Below are 15,234 nucleotides of genomic sequence, written 5' to 3'. Positions count from 1 at the left end.
GTGGGAGGATCTCAAGCATGGCTACACAGTCCACCACTCACTGCTCCTGCACTGTGGTCACTTATATGACTAGCATGGAAAATACAGCAAGCAGACAGACAAGCATGTCTAGACTAGATAGTTAGGCGGCCTTAGGTTGTGCACTCTCGGGTTAGACCTTGAATATTCAGGCAGATTATTTTGGAAACTGTAGCATAGCGTATTCTTTGCAGGTGCCTAAGGACTGTGTGACCTGCAGGGGGCAGGACAGTTTGTGTGCTGTGCAGCAATGTTCATAGAAATCACGAGGCCCCATAGTAAATGTCCAAATTGCTCCCCCTTCCCAAAAAAAAAAAGAAGGGCAAATTTTTAAAGACATGAAGAGGGCCATTGATTCCTGCACATACACAGAAATAGTGCCCCTACTGAAGCCTTTTAGGCCCCCCAGTACATCCTACATGCACAGCATGATGGCACCACAGTGGAACATTGAGACTCCCACAGTAGATCCCCACACACACATAGTATGATGACCTACCCCCTATTACAAAAAAAAAAAAAAAAACAATTTAAGGCTGATTCAATTCCTCCACACATTATGATGCCCCCAGAATTTCTCCTACAGAGGCCACACTGTGCCCTCCACAATTACTGACTAACAAAACAAAAGCTCAGTTATCTTTGTTCCTCCATTGCTCTGCTCCAGTCTGTGTTGTGCAGGCTGAGGCGGCAGGCATGATCTAGTGATATCATTGCGTCTCCTGTACGGAGACTGCGATGCAGAGGCTGAATGGTGGAGCTGAGAGCTGACGGCTCCCTGACCCACCACTGTACTCAACTGCATTTGCTTCCGAATGAGGCAGATACTATTGAAATTGAGACACCGGGCAGGGAGTGCAGTGCTCTATAGCCTCAGGTAGCCCCAACTCGTGGGCCCCTTAGCGGCAGCGTGGCCTGATGCCATTAGCGTTATGCCACTGGTATTCTCTGTCCTATATTGGCTCTTAATGACAGCATTACTGATACTGATTACAGAGTACCTTGCTGCCATACATAGCAAAATTCATGTTTGTTGTTTTTCTTGCCCTGACTATAAAAGATGGAGGACATTCAGGCTCTGTGAGGTACTGTCAATCATTTCCTTATGTAGCTTCGTGGCTCTCTTATTAGGGCTCAGACCTCCGCTGCTCTAATGCAAAAAAACCCCTGTGCCACGCTGCCAATAAACACCACAAAATATGTTACATGTGTTTTTAACAAACTATTTAGGCTTGCAGTTGTTTGTGTTTTTTGTCTACAGAGATGCCTATGGGAAACCTCATGATAAGACACTGCTCAATGGAAACACAACAGAAATGTGAACGGCCATTTAGAAATGCAGGGTTTTGTAGTTTGTAATGTTTCCCTATTGACCTACAGCCAACATGGAGCCCAGTGTTTTTGCTGCAATCTGCTGTGTGTGAAAGCAATGAGGAAAGTACCTAATGGTAAATGATATATGACTAATGCTATTACTACTCCTCCATTGCCTCTGTGCAGGATTGCCCAAGCTGCACCTGTGTCTGCTCCCATTGTAGACCGTGTTATTTCCCCAACACGCCTACATCCCCAAGTTGTCACCACTGCATTTCTTCTAGGGTAGACGTGTTTTCACAACGGGGAATGAGTGTTCCCTTTTCTTAGCTTTCCGGAACCTGTATCTGCTTTGTTCTGGTGGCAGCCTGCCTGAGAGAATTCTTGCAAAGCCCCCTTATCAGCTTTTCCATCATTGCTCCTATTTTCAGCTTTTTTTTGTTTTGTTTTGTTTCGAAACATAAAGAAAACTCCACACAACTTTTTTTTCAGATTTTTTTATTAAGCTGAATCTGCCTTGTTCTGATAGGCAACAACTAATGGTGCTCTTAAAATCTCAGGTTGACATCATGTTTCACTCCACATTCGAGACTCCATCAGGGGCTTTCATCTGAAGCCCTGAAAAATGGGATTTGGATGTGCTGCTGACTGAACCATAAACATCAATAATCAAATGGATTCCAAAACATGCACCTTTTGACCTTTTTTTAAAGCCACATTGGTCTTTCAAGTTGAGAATGGTGGCGTTGTAGAGGGCCTGACAAGGATCTGCCCCTGTCTGCCAGTATCTTCCAGTCTGTACATTCTACTGTGGAGTGCGGAAAAACCTAATTTATCTGATGGGAGTTGTAACTTTAAGTCCTACTTTCTGATCTAAGTGGAAAATGACAAATTATGAGAGGGGTGGTGGGAAGGATGGTCTCAACTGCTTGTCTCCCTTAATACTCTTCAGCAGTGGAAAAAAAGAAAGGGACGTTGTTGGCAGCGGCTGAGACACCATCTTCTGTGCGAAATGTAGACTTATGGGGTTGTCTCATCTTATTAATTGGGTAAAATTTGCAAAGTGCTTGTAAAAACAAACAACTTTGCAATCTTCCTTTTATCCCAAATCCTCTCCATTCTCAAGAACCAAAGGATTTAGAATTTTCTAGTTGTCGAGCTGCAGCGGTGGCCGGTAATCTAATCAGAGATGGACCATTTCCAAGGCAAGGAGCACACTTTGCTGTAGAGCTTGCCAGCACTGCTCTGAAGGTGGCCATATCTCTGGATCCAGCTAGCTTCAGTTCCTTTGCACTCCTCCGGTGCTTCCACTTTAAGAAAAATGGATCCCATAACGTTTCCTGTCAAGTAACTAAATTGGACTGTACTCGCCTTACTGGGTCAAGGGCTGGTTCGCTGGGGTAGACAGCACGAGCTGCTAAACTCGGAGACTGGCTGCAGCGGTGAGCTGAGCTGTCTAAGGGATGTCACTGCCTAAACACAAATACTGGAGCAGAGAACTGGACCTGGGGAGGGTGAGTACTATATGATTTTGTTGTGTTACACATCAGGAAGCGTCTAGATCTAGTTTTCTAAAAGTGTAAAAGATCTTTTAATATTTTGCTAAGTGACTGGTTGATCCGCTGTGCCGGTGACACAGATTGGTGTTTGATCCTTGGGCTAATTGCTGTGTGTTGGTGTTAGAATATGAGATTGTGATCCTTTGAGACTCCGTGTTCTGACTTTGAGGCCAGAGTCTTTCTGCCAGTAATGATGGGAACATAATGTTTTCTAATGACATCTTCTCTAGTAAACACAGAAGGAGGTGTAATTCACGTCTAAGGTCATTACAATGACAGGCTGCCTCAGACACGACTTCTGTGTCCCTATACGCGGCTCCAGCCACACAGCAATAATCGGCTGATTTCTGGCCTTGTAAGTCCTTCTTTGGAACGTCCAGGTGTCATCGAGGGCTTCAGTTTTGTGTACAAAGCGAGAGTTTTCTTCCCCAACTGTAATTATTTCCTTTTATTTTACTGTAGAACGTTGTTTTACATTAGTCTCTAAGTATTATTGTCATTTGTAATTTGGTTTTGAAAAAGTATCTATGTCCCAAACCACTTGTGACTTCACACTGCAAATGCAATACCCGATGCCTTCATCCCCTACATCAACAACACTGTTTTTATATATTTTGCATCTAATATATTAGGAATTGACCTGATTCTGTAACTTCTAACCACTCTTTACCAGCATTCTAACAGTACTATAAGTGCAAGAACTTCCTTTTCCTCCCTTGCCAGCATGCATTACTCCTACCAATGTCCAATGGCTTGCCTGACCCAAACTAAAAGACTGCCTCACTCTTATTCTAGCATTCAGTTTGATGGACACGAGAGCAGAGACTAAGATCCAGCATTTATAAAGACATTGATTTGCAGATGCTATTTAGCACATTGTCAAATGAGATCTGAAACTACAGTGATCATTTATTGTCAAGCTGTAAGGCTATCTTAACACATCTTGGTTTTTTTCAGCTTTTTTTTTCTGCAGCAAAACCAGATCTCTGCCAGGAGGTTTGTTCAGGATTTTTATTGCTTTTTTGGTGCTTTTTTTTTCAGCCTTTTTTTTTTCACTGTGCTTTTATGTACATAGAGTTCAGAGGAAAAAAATAAATCTCATTCTGGTTTTGCCACAAAAAACGCTGAAAAACCTGACACCTGCACTTTTGGTGCGTTTTTTTCACCACCCATTACTTCCAATGAGTGAAAAAAACGCTGAAAGTGACATGCTCTATTTTGCAAAAAAAAACATACAAAGCACAAAATCATGATAAAAAAACTAATGATGTGTTAGAGATTTCTGGAATCTCATAGACTTTGCTAGTACTGTAAAACGCAGCTGAAAATTTGCATAAAAAAAGCATCAAAAAACACTGAAAAAACTAAACTTTGTAAGCTGCTTTTTTTTGGGGGATAATCAGCACATAATGACAGACCCTCTAATAGCAATTCAGATTACAGACACCATATTGTTAAAACCCTGATACTGATGATCGGCGGTGGGCCGTACAGAATCAGCAATATACATTTATAGAAAATACAGTGAAGGAAATAAGTATTTGATCCCTTGCTGTTTTTGTAAGTTTGCCCACTGACAAAGACATGAACAGTCTGTAATTTTAAGGGTAGGTTAATTTTAACATTGAGAGATAGAATATCCAAAAAAAATCAAGAAAATCACATTGTATAAATTAGATAAATTTATTTGCATTTTGCAGTGAGAAATAAGTATTTGATCTCTCTGGCAAACAACACTTAATACTTGGTGCCAAAACCCTTGTTGGCAAGCACAGCAGTCAGATGTTTTTTGTAGTTGATGATGAGGGTTGCGCACATGTCAGGAGGCCCATTAGTCCTCCTTACAGAATATGTGAGGCCCATTAGTCCTCCATACAGAATATGTGGGGCCCATTAGTCTTCCATACAGAATGTGGGGCCCATTATTCTTTATGGAGGACTATGTGAGGCCCATTATTCTTTATGGAGGACTATGTGAGGCCCATTATTCTGTATGGAGGACTTTGTGAGGCCCATTATAGTGTATACTGGTTGGCCCGCAACTTTGTCCAAGTTTTTCATTTTGGCCCTCTTTGTGTTTGCGTTTGACATCCCTGATCTATAAAATCAGACCAGAATGTAGGGGTGTAACTATAGTGGGTGCAGGGGTTGCAATTGCATTAGGCCCTGGAGACTATGAGCCCCATAAATGTTACTTTGGCCTATCTAAAAAGAACATTGCTATTAAAAACCTGTGATAATTGGGGGCCCTTTTGGAGATTTTGCATAAGAGCCCATGAGATTCAAGTTATGCCAGTGATGTCACATATGTGACTGCTCGAACCTCGAGGCATGTAGATGTCCCCTGCTTGAGGCCAAGATTGGCTACATTTTGAAATATTAGAGCATATGATCTTTATGGAAATGGATGGGATGTCCTAATCTGGGTCCCCGGTGGATCCCACATATCGGAGCATTATACAGACTCTCATTTACTTTGCAATACCAAAAATGAATAGTCAGCAGCTGTCATGACCCCTCTTTTTCTGCATGACATGTCTAAAGTGGCAGTGACTAATTAGTTTGTGCTTGTTAAATTGCTGCACGTTCATCGTTGTTATCATCATCATCGTTATTATTATTGTTATCCTTAATTGTATGACAAATCGACAGGATATGTCAATGTGTTAGATTTATGTGGGTCCTAGAGTTGGAGTGCATAGCCACCTCCCCATTACTCATAGCATTCAACCGGACCCCAATCTTGATGGAGATGCGGCGCAAACAGCGGGACCTGCATGTATTGGACATCCTTGGCATATCCTGACTATACACCATAAATGTCCCAGAGGAGACAACCCTTTACCTACTGACTATTGTATTGGGATTTTTCTCAATACCAATTAAAAAATGCCCAGTATTAGTGCACACTCCCGATAGCTGTGGGCTAAACACAGAGCGCTTGTACTGAATTTTCTCTTCCGTACATTATAGCCCTGACACATTGATTTATTTTTATTATGAAATTCCTCCATATAAAAAAAATACTTTGCAAAATTTACTGTGCCAGAAGAAATGACTGTCTTTGAAGGCCAGTTACTGCTACCTGGGGGTGATGTAATTGGCGGTCTGTTGTACAAGATTATAAAGCTGTGCACATTTTTATTCTATTAAATATGTAGAAGCTTTATCCTTTCATCGCACTATAATCTGTCCCATCAGCAGAGAAGCCTTGTTGTGTCTGCAAATCCTGGTATAACTGTGCTCGTATAGAGTTGCCACTAAGTCAGAAGCTAAAGAAGCCCTCCTCCTCCCATCAAAGTTTTTATCTTCTTAATATATTGCAATCATCATATTATTTAGCACTGTGCACTTACAATTGCTCGTTTTGCCTTTCTACACAGCTAATTCTTCTCTTTTCCATTAGGTCTATGACGTCACGTGATTAAAAACTGACTAGCTGAATCCTTCTAAGCTCTATGTAGAAACAGGAGGTCAGTTTTCCCTGTATGAGTCATAAGTCACTGCAAATTCAGGGGGAAGGGGCAGAGCAGTTGGGTCAGGAGTTGAAGAGGGGAATGATTCAGGCAAGGAGAAGAGACTTCCTGTTTCTACATAGAGCAGGGAAAAAAGAAGAATTAACTAGGTAGAAAGATAAATGAGCAATTGTTGTTGGGAGGAGTGCGTCTTTAACTTTTGAGTGGCAACTCTATACGAGCACAGTTATATCAGGGTTGCATACACAACAAGATTTCTCTCTATATATTAAGAGGCTAAAAACTTTGATGGGAGTGCTCCTTTAAAAGTTTCCAAATTCACATTTGCATTGTGAGCCAAAAAATGCATTCAAATAAAATTTGCATTTTGCAAGAAAGCTCCAATGGAAAATTGGGACTTCAAAACAAGTCAACTATTCCTATCCAACCTGGCATTCCCAGATTTCAATCATTTAGTCATAGTCTGAGAAATAGATGCAAATTATGCAATAAGCACTCCATAGAAAATATAAGTAAACTTACCAAGCAAACGCAGCACAATAAGAAGTAGAGCATGAGGTTACAAGCATCTATTTATAAAAGTGCATAGGTTCCTCTCTGCATCACGGAGGCCTACTCCGCCTGTTGCGGGGGTCCATAAATCTGTGTATCGGTCTTGGTTATCAGGTGAGGATAATCCACATCAGTATCTGACCAGGGATGACCCTAGGGTGCTGGGCTCGCTGCGGAGGCTGGAGCGCTCTTACTGGTAGCACTCATCACTGACTTGTACTATTTTCTTCTTTATTCCAGTGACGCCACTGATACAAGTACAGACACTTGTAGTAGCCGGAAGGCTTCCTAAGCGTTTCGGAAACAGAGGTTTCTGTCCTCCGAGAAGGAAGAAAGGAAACCAGTGTTTCCAAAATCATTGGAAGCCTTATACTAGTCCAGAAAAATATTTTGATTTGAGAGTCCTCAGTGGTTGATACTATCTTTTCAGTTAGCCATTAGGTAACAAATTGCAAGCTTTCAACACTACTCAGGTCTCCTCATCAGGCATAGAATAACACAAAATCTGAAGAATCACCTATTTATACACAGCAGGGCACAAGAATAATGCAATAGATGAGACAAGTGATGTGAAGCAGAACTATGAGTATGGGAGCGGGGAGAAAGAGTTGTGGCCGTACATATTGGAACAGTTCATACACAAGGATTGTGAAAGTTTTATTGTCCTGTGATGGAAGTCTGGTCCATGGTTGTGATGACTAGTCCAAGAATCCGTACAGCTATCAGTGACGTAGTACCTGGATATACAGTTCTGTTGGCCCATGTAAACAGAGCGCAGATTGATTATTATGACACATTTATGGGCAGACGTCAGCCTGTGTAGTTGGGCATTATACTTATATATACAGTGCTGGCCAAAAGTATTGGCACCCCTGCAATTCTGTCAGATAATACTCAGTTTCTTCCTGAAAATGATTGCAATCACACATTCTTTGGTATCATTCTCTTCATTTAATTTGTCTTCAATGAAAAAAACACAAAAAGAATTGTCCTAAAGCCAAATTGGATATAATTCTACACCAAACCTAAAAAAGGGGGTGGACAAAAGTATTGGCACCCTTTGAAAAATCATGTGATGCTTCTCTAATTCGTGTAATTAACAACACCTGTAAATTACCTGTGGCACCTAACAGGAAAGTTTTATGTGTGTAGAAGTAGTCACCATGACCAGGCTGCAGCCTCACAGTGTTTGTAGCAGTAGCACGGCGGCCAATGATAACGTCTTTCTGTTAGGCTGCGTTCATCCCTGACATGGCTAAACCGCACCGTTGTGCCCACTGGTTTTGCACACTCCACCTCCCTCACTGGTGATAGGCAGTGCTTGCCTGAGCTTTCTCTGCAGACAGTGCACACTCCATGCAAGCCAGGACTGTCAATCACCAGTGAGGGATGCAGGGGCATGCACAACAGTTCACTGAGCCTCTTGGCCACACCAAAGGTGCACCAAGCTCCCGAATTAGCGATTTAATTCAACTTCAGTTTCTGAGGCAGCGGTTAGAGCACTAAGGGAGCACATTTTATAGGGGCTATATCCCCTACATGGCTACGTGCTTCGTTTATATTGTCAGTTTAGACAGCATATCATTAATATGTAATAATTTTATGACTTGCGTTTATTTCAGAAAAAAATCGGAAATTTGGCGAAAATTTAGAAATTTTCAAACCTTGAATTTTTATGCCCTTAAATCAGAAAGATATGTCTCGCAAAATAGTTAACATTTCCCACATGTCTACTTTACATCAGCACAATTTTTGCAACAAATTATTTTTTTTGTTAGGAAGTTATAAGGGTTAAAAGTTGACCAGCGATTTCTCATTTTTACAACAAAATTTACAAAACCATTTTTTTAAGGGACCACATCACATTTGAAGTCACTTTGAGGGGTGTTGACTTTGAAATGCGTCGACTTGGGAACAGTAGAAATTCGGTTTATAAGTGACACACTTCTTCATCAGGATAAATTGTTTGTCACTTTGAAATGCGTTGACTAATAAACCGCATTTCTGTTATTCCCGTCTCCTGCTCATTTCTGGATCACTGGCAGTGCAAATTCTTACCCACTTATTTCCAGCCTCACAAACCTGTGTGAATGAAACGATTGGCGTACATGTGTTGGGGTTCTCAACCGTCCTGAAATTCCTGAATAGTCTGTAAAAATAGGGCACCCTATGTTCCTTGTCCGTAAAAAAAATGTCATGCTTCTATGTTTTTTTTGTTTTTTTTTCCAAGCTAGAAAGGCTTGAACAGATTTTTATGAGTGATTTTCTCACCCTTTTACAGTTCATAGTGAATGCAGCTCATGTCTTCATATAGTTGTTTATGGTTTGCAGACATGTATCCCTTCTAATCTTAATAATTTATTATGGTCATTTAAGGTGTTCGTAAAAAAAAAAAATTTGCTGTCCATGATTTTTTGAGAAGTTGTCTACATGAAATAAAATCAATTTGGCAAACCTGACATTTGTGACCACTTCACGCAAAGACTGAGTAAAGAGGTGGTTACACATGCTCATTTCAACCCTATTCACACTGGGGACATGGGATCACCTTCTTTGCAATCAGTGGTTTTCCCCTCAGTTAGACTCCCCATGTTCATACACTTATCACCTATTTGATGGATTGGCGATAAATGATGTTTGTGGGACTACTCTTATACATGCACAGGCAGTTCTTACAGCATACCCAACACGTCCGTGCTGGAATACATAGTCCTAGATGCTGTAACACCAGTGGTGCTCAGTATAGGATATCACAAAAACCTCCGAAAGCAGGCTTAATTTGATGAGCTGCAGAAGGGAATCCATGTCTGGACACAAACGCATGCATTGCGGCCAACGGACTATTTTGTGCGATGCTTCTACAGAGCCCAACGGTAGATCATGCAAGGACACTTAATTCTCTCATCTAGCCTAAATAGCATACTGTATCCTGGATATACCACAGATGACAGGTACTGTGACGTCCTCTCCGGCGAAAGCCCTTTTAGTTTACCTTGGGTGTTGGGGGACTCGGAGTCGGGTCCTGTGAAGGAGAGATGGAATGCAGCCGTGGCCCGGACCCGACCCGTGCCCAGGGCCGTCACATTAAAAGGAGATGGTGTGGGCTTATCTGGGTTGAGTGGCTAATTAACGACTACGCCACCTGTGGTGCCTGGTGAAGGGCCACCAGCGCCGCCGCAGTCCGCTGAGGCATGGTGTTATGGCGGCCAGAGTTCTTACTACTCCCCACAGGCGGAGCAAGGCCTCAGGGCTGAGGGACAGGAGGATGGGGGTAGTAGCAGAAGGAGACGGGTACCTTTTCCCGCGGTGCAGCGCAGAAATAACAGTCCGGAGGCCATAGTGGTGAACTTCTAAGGCTTTACTCACATAGATGGCAAAGGAAGGCGACTCCCTGCTCCCTGCGGAGTCCTGCGGTCACCAGGGACGGGGGTCCGACAACCTCCGAGTAAGTCCAGCATTCTGTCGGGACCCTACTGCAGAGTGTTCCTGAACTACAGACCGAATCCTTTCCTGTCCGTGTGTGTGTGAATAGGCCGGGACTCCCTCTGAACTCCTCTCAGAACAAGGGTACGCGTGGCAGCTCCGCTCCTTCCGATACCTGGTGGGATCCTCTGGGCCTACCGGGCTTTCCCGACCAGGACGTAGAGTAGCAAGGTCGGGTGTCGGTACCCCTTTTGCAGCTGGAGTCCCTCTGAATATATCAGCATGGCGAGGACAGGTGGCGTACACCACTCCGTCTGCATCTTGCTTGGGATCCATTTGTTGTGGAGCCACACTCTTAAGCTCCGGGCCTTCTTGATCCTGGTCCTTGGCCGGGTTGAGACATTCCTGGTCTACAACCTACCTCTCGTCCCAAGGCCGGGGTACGAGGGCTGTGTCCCTTGCCGGTGCAGGCCCACACAGGATCTGCGCTCCGGGAGGGAAGTCACATTACACACAGTAGTTTGACAGCACGGAGAACAACCGAAGAACCAAGATCAAAGATGGCTTTTACTTAAATATGAGATTTAAAGTGTAACCAACTTGTAGGTCCTCCACCCTCACCCACTAACTGGTTCCCCTAACTCTTGGTTCCCCAGTCTCCCTGTAACCAGGGGAGCAGCACCTAGTGCATATCAGCTCCCTCTGGTGGAGAAATGTGGTGTTGGATGTAAGGGCTGGGTCACGGCTATCACACTGGCCTTACCTCAGAGGAGGAACACTACACTCCGTTAGAGAAGTGCAGCATCCCTATGGCGGTCGAACCCTCAGGGGCGCCACATTCCCCCCTGGTAAAACACAGCACGTCCTCGGGCTGCAAAAGAAGTAACACCCAGGACATTTTCTTTTTATATAAACACACATATATCTTCCCTTTATGGGAGGCACATTTCTTAAACGTTGCATAACAGGGTATACAGTATAAAAGTACAAAAGTATAAAATTATAAAAGTGCTAGCATTTTCCAGAGACATTTTGTGCAAACAGACAGGTTAAAGTGCAAAGACGCAGAATCAGTTCAGAAGTGCGAAGGACCTGTCCTAAACCCTCAACATGGGCCCTGGGGTGGCTGCAGGGCATGAAGATCCCGAGTTGGACCTCCCACAGAGCCACCCTGACAGGTTTTTCTTCTGAGGTCTTGAGGTAGAAGAAAAGACACGGTTTTGTTCTGTCCGAGTATGCTCGGGTCGAGCTCCGAGTATTTATAGCTGCTCGGTGATATGGTTGAATCACTCCTGTGTGCATAATTAGCAACTGTTTGACAGCTTTATTACATGTGAGGAATGCTTAAGAAATAGGCATTCCTCCCATGTATTAAAACTGTCAAACAGTCGCAAATCATGCACACGGGAGCGATTCAACCATATCACCGAGCAGCTGTAAATACTTGGAGCTCGGCCCGAGCATACTCGGCGAAAGGGTTAATAGAACATACTCGCTCAACACTAGTACTAATAAAATTCGTACTACATTTTTGGCCAACTCCACCAATCTGAAGCGGGACCACGTTGGGGCCGGCCTAGCGACTCCCGCTCGTCTAATGTCAAATCGTGGTGGACCTAACACTACTAACCTAACTCCATTCTCTGACTCGAGTAAGATTTGTGGTGAGGTAGGACTCCACTATGCCCTGTGATCAAGACTGGTGTGAACAAAGGTGGTCTTGATGAATAAGGGTCTTAGTACTAATGGACTAAGTGCATCAGACCTCATTACCATTCTAGCTTCAAATGGTGATAATTCAGGATGAAGAGCTATACATACCATTTTGATTCTTCAAAAAGGTAATAAGTTCTGATGCAAATGGCCCATTAGGGCTGAATGATGGCAGTGACCTGCCATTGTTTGTTTTTTGAACCGTATCCTAGTTCTTTAGATTAGTACATGTTAGATAGTGTTTGGTTCGTCCAGCAGCAATTTTTGCCCGATCTTGCCAATCACAGGCACGCTTCCTCTCTTGTGTTCTCTATTAGAGAGTTGATTGCAGACATCTTTCAGTGGAAAGATTTTAGAGAATAAAAAGGATCTGTAGACCAAAATTGGATACGCTGGATCATTATCTCCCCCAACAATAGGTTTTCTGTGGCCCTGATACACATTACACTGTCGGCTGAACCCGTCGATATGGGAAGGTTTGGGCGACATTAGTCCAATTTGTATGGTGGTCTTTACTTGATATGTGTTGTATCCAGTAGACTGCAGTAGGCTAGATTGGAGACTAGATATCCTTGAGAAACATCATGTGATGCAAAATAATCCATAGACTGCATTGCACGTAATTGTGTCCTGTTGTAGATCCCGTTGATATACCGAAGGGTGAGTGACACTTCATGTCCATGGCCTATGTCTGGCATTACATTTTTACTCCATTCATTTGATGAGGCCTATGAAGAGCAGAAGAATGACGCTGTTTCTAGAAACAAGCTGCTTTTCTGAGGTCATAAATTCCTTTAAAGCGCACCTGTCAGCAGGATTGTGCTTAGTAAACCACATACACTGTCAGGTGGGCGCCGTTACACTGAGTAAAATGATACCTTTGATGATGAAATCCTTCCAGTGATTCTTTAATAATCTTTAGTTTCAGTTCGGCCATAATCATATTCTCGTGCTCTGCTTCTGTATTCATGTATTCCTATCTCTGGCCTCTGACAGGTCACTGTGCTTTCAGTGACCTGCCTACTATTTTAAATACTGACTGTAATTTCTCTGCCCACGTGAAATTTACATATCCCAAAATGGCCGCATGCGCAGTAGCATCTTTCGGTTGCCGAGAGATACTACTGCGCACGCGCCATTTTGCTTTTGGAAAAAGAGTGTGAGTGCAGCAATATGGCGCCGCACATGCGCACTAGCATCTCGGCAATTGAGAAATGCTACTGCGCAAGCTGCAAGCAAATTTATTTTTCCTCTAGCAAAATGGCGCCCGCGCATGCGCGGGCACCATTTTGGGATATGTAAACTTCACATGGGCAGAGAAATTACACAGTAAGTACTTTAAAATAGTAGGCAGGTCACTGAAAGCACAGTGACCTGTCAGAGGCCAGAGGAATACAGAAGCCGAGCACATGCATATCATTATGGAAGAACTCAAAATAAAGATTATAAAAGAGCGACTGGACGGATTTCATCATCAAAGGTATCATTTTACTCAGTGTAATGGCAACCACCTGACAGTGTATGGGGTTTACTAAGCACAATCCTGCTGACAGGTGCGCTTTAATAACTATATCATTGTAGTGGTGCCATAGTAAATCAATGAAATCCAAATTAAATTGTAAAGGTTTTCCACAAGTACTCAGATACGTAATGAAGAATTATGGCAATTATACTTTGCTTTTAATAGAAAAAGGAAATAATAATTTCATTTTTTTTTCTACAGATCGGGCCCAGTTGCCTAGGAATATGATAGAAAACAGTATGTTTGAGGAGGAACCCGATGTGGTTGATCTTGCTAAAGAACCTAACTTAAATCCCCTGGAATCTGAAGAAGTAGAATATGAACCAAGAAGCTCTCGTCTACTTGTGCGAGGTTTAGGAGAACACGAGATGGATGAAGATGAAGAAGATTATGAATCTTCTGCAAAACTGTTGGGCATGTCGTTCATGAACAGAAGTTCAGGTCTTCGAAACAATGCAGGGAACTACAGACAGGTTCAAGAGGGACTTTGTCCGGCTCCTTCCGCGAGAACTGTAATTGTGAGTGTCGTGCTCGTGGTGATTTTAGTTTCCCTAGTGACAGTCATTTACTTACTTCCAAAGTGTACATTTACCAAAGAAGGATGCCATAATAAAACTCATCCAGTGAAACTGGTATACCCCATTGCTACTAATGGACAACTCTTCCCATGGACTAAAAGCAGACTTCCCAACTACATAAACCCATTGGCATATGACATTACTCTTTTTCCCAATCTCACCACAATGACATTTTCTGGCAAAGTTAATATAAAGCTAAATATCATTGGGACCACTAAGGCAATTGTACTTCATAGCTCAGGTCTTCAGGACATACAGGCAAATGTCACTTTACCAAATGGCAGCGTTCATAACCTTTCTGTTTTGGAATATCCAACTTTTGAGATGATTGCTATGGTTTTGCCTGAAACATTGATGAAAGAAACCGAATGCTTGCTCTCCATTGAATACCATGCAAACTTTTCAAGTTCTTATTATGGATTTTATAAAATCTCATATACAGATGAACATAATAACAGGTAACTATAAATGTGTATCAATTTCTGTGGTTAAGGCACTGCTCACATGTTTAGGCATCTGTGTACCATACACACTAAAGGAACAGAATGACTGTTCAAACCAAGTACAGTAGCCTGGTGTACCCTTGGCGTGGCCAAACATGTAAGTGCACCTTCTCAGCTACTTGGATCCCTCTATCTCCACCCCCCTCTTTTTATTGACAGCTATGGCTTTATTGAGCTAGAGAACAGTAGAGATAGAGGAAAACAAGTAGGTGGGAAGGTGCACTTAAAGAGGTTCGTCCCCTACTGATTTGAATAGGGGGCGGATGTGCAGTACCCGGCCGCTGCCACTATCAGTAGACTGAGCAGCACTGTAACTGAGCACGTCTGGCCGGTGGCGGCACTGAGAACAGCTGATCAGCGGGGGTGCTGGGAGTTGCACCCCCACGATCAAACATTGATGACCTATCCTTAGGATAGGTCATCAATGTTAAATCAGTGGACAACCTCTTTAAATGTTTGGCCACACCAAGGGTGCACTGAGCGCCTGTACTTGGTTTGAATAGTCATTTTGTGCTGACAGACTCTCTTTAAATAGATGCCTACAATGGATGCCATACAGCGGCATCCGTCATCATA

The 15,234-nt window shown here is 42.9% G+C and overlaps 1 protein-coding gene across 1 annotated transcript in view; it reads left to right on the top strand.

Moving 5' to 3' along the window:
• LNPEP (leucyl and cystinyl aminopeptidase) overlaps positions 1-15,234 on the top strand; it is a 79,486-nt gene that overhangs the window by 10,181 nt on the left and 54,071 nt on the right. Inside the window, exon 2 of the mRNA XM_073678181.1 lies at positions 13,779-14,613. Coding sequence (XP_073534282.1) covers positions 13,779-14,613 — 835 coding nt within the window. The remainder of the gene's footprint in view (positions 1-13,778; positions 14,614-15,234) is intronic.

The sequence above is a fragment of the Phyllobates terribilis genome, unplaced genomic scaffold (assembly GCF_046119375.1).
Source record: "Phyllobates terribilis strain yellow unplaced genomic scaffold, ASM4611937v1 Scaffold_1__5_contigs__length_1240528914, whole genome shotgun sequence".
Classification (NCBI taxonomy): Eukaryota; Metazoa; Chordata; class Amphibia; order Anura; family Dendrobatidae; genus Phyllobates; species Phyllobates terribilis.
The sequence above is the reverse complement of the archived record's forward strand: the minus strand, read 5'-3'. Positions and strand labels throughout refer to the sequence as shown.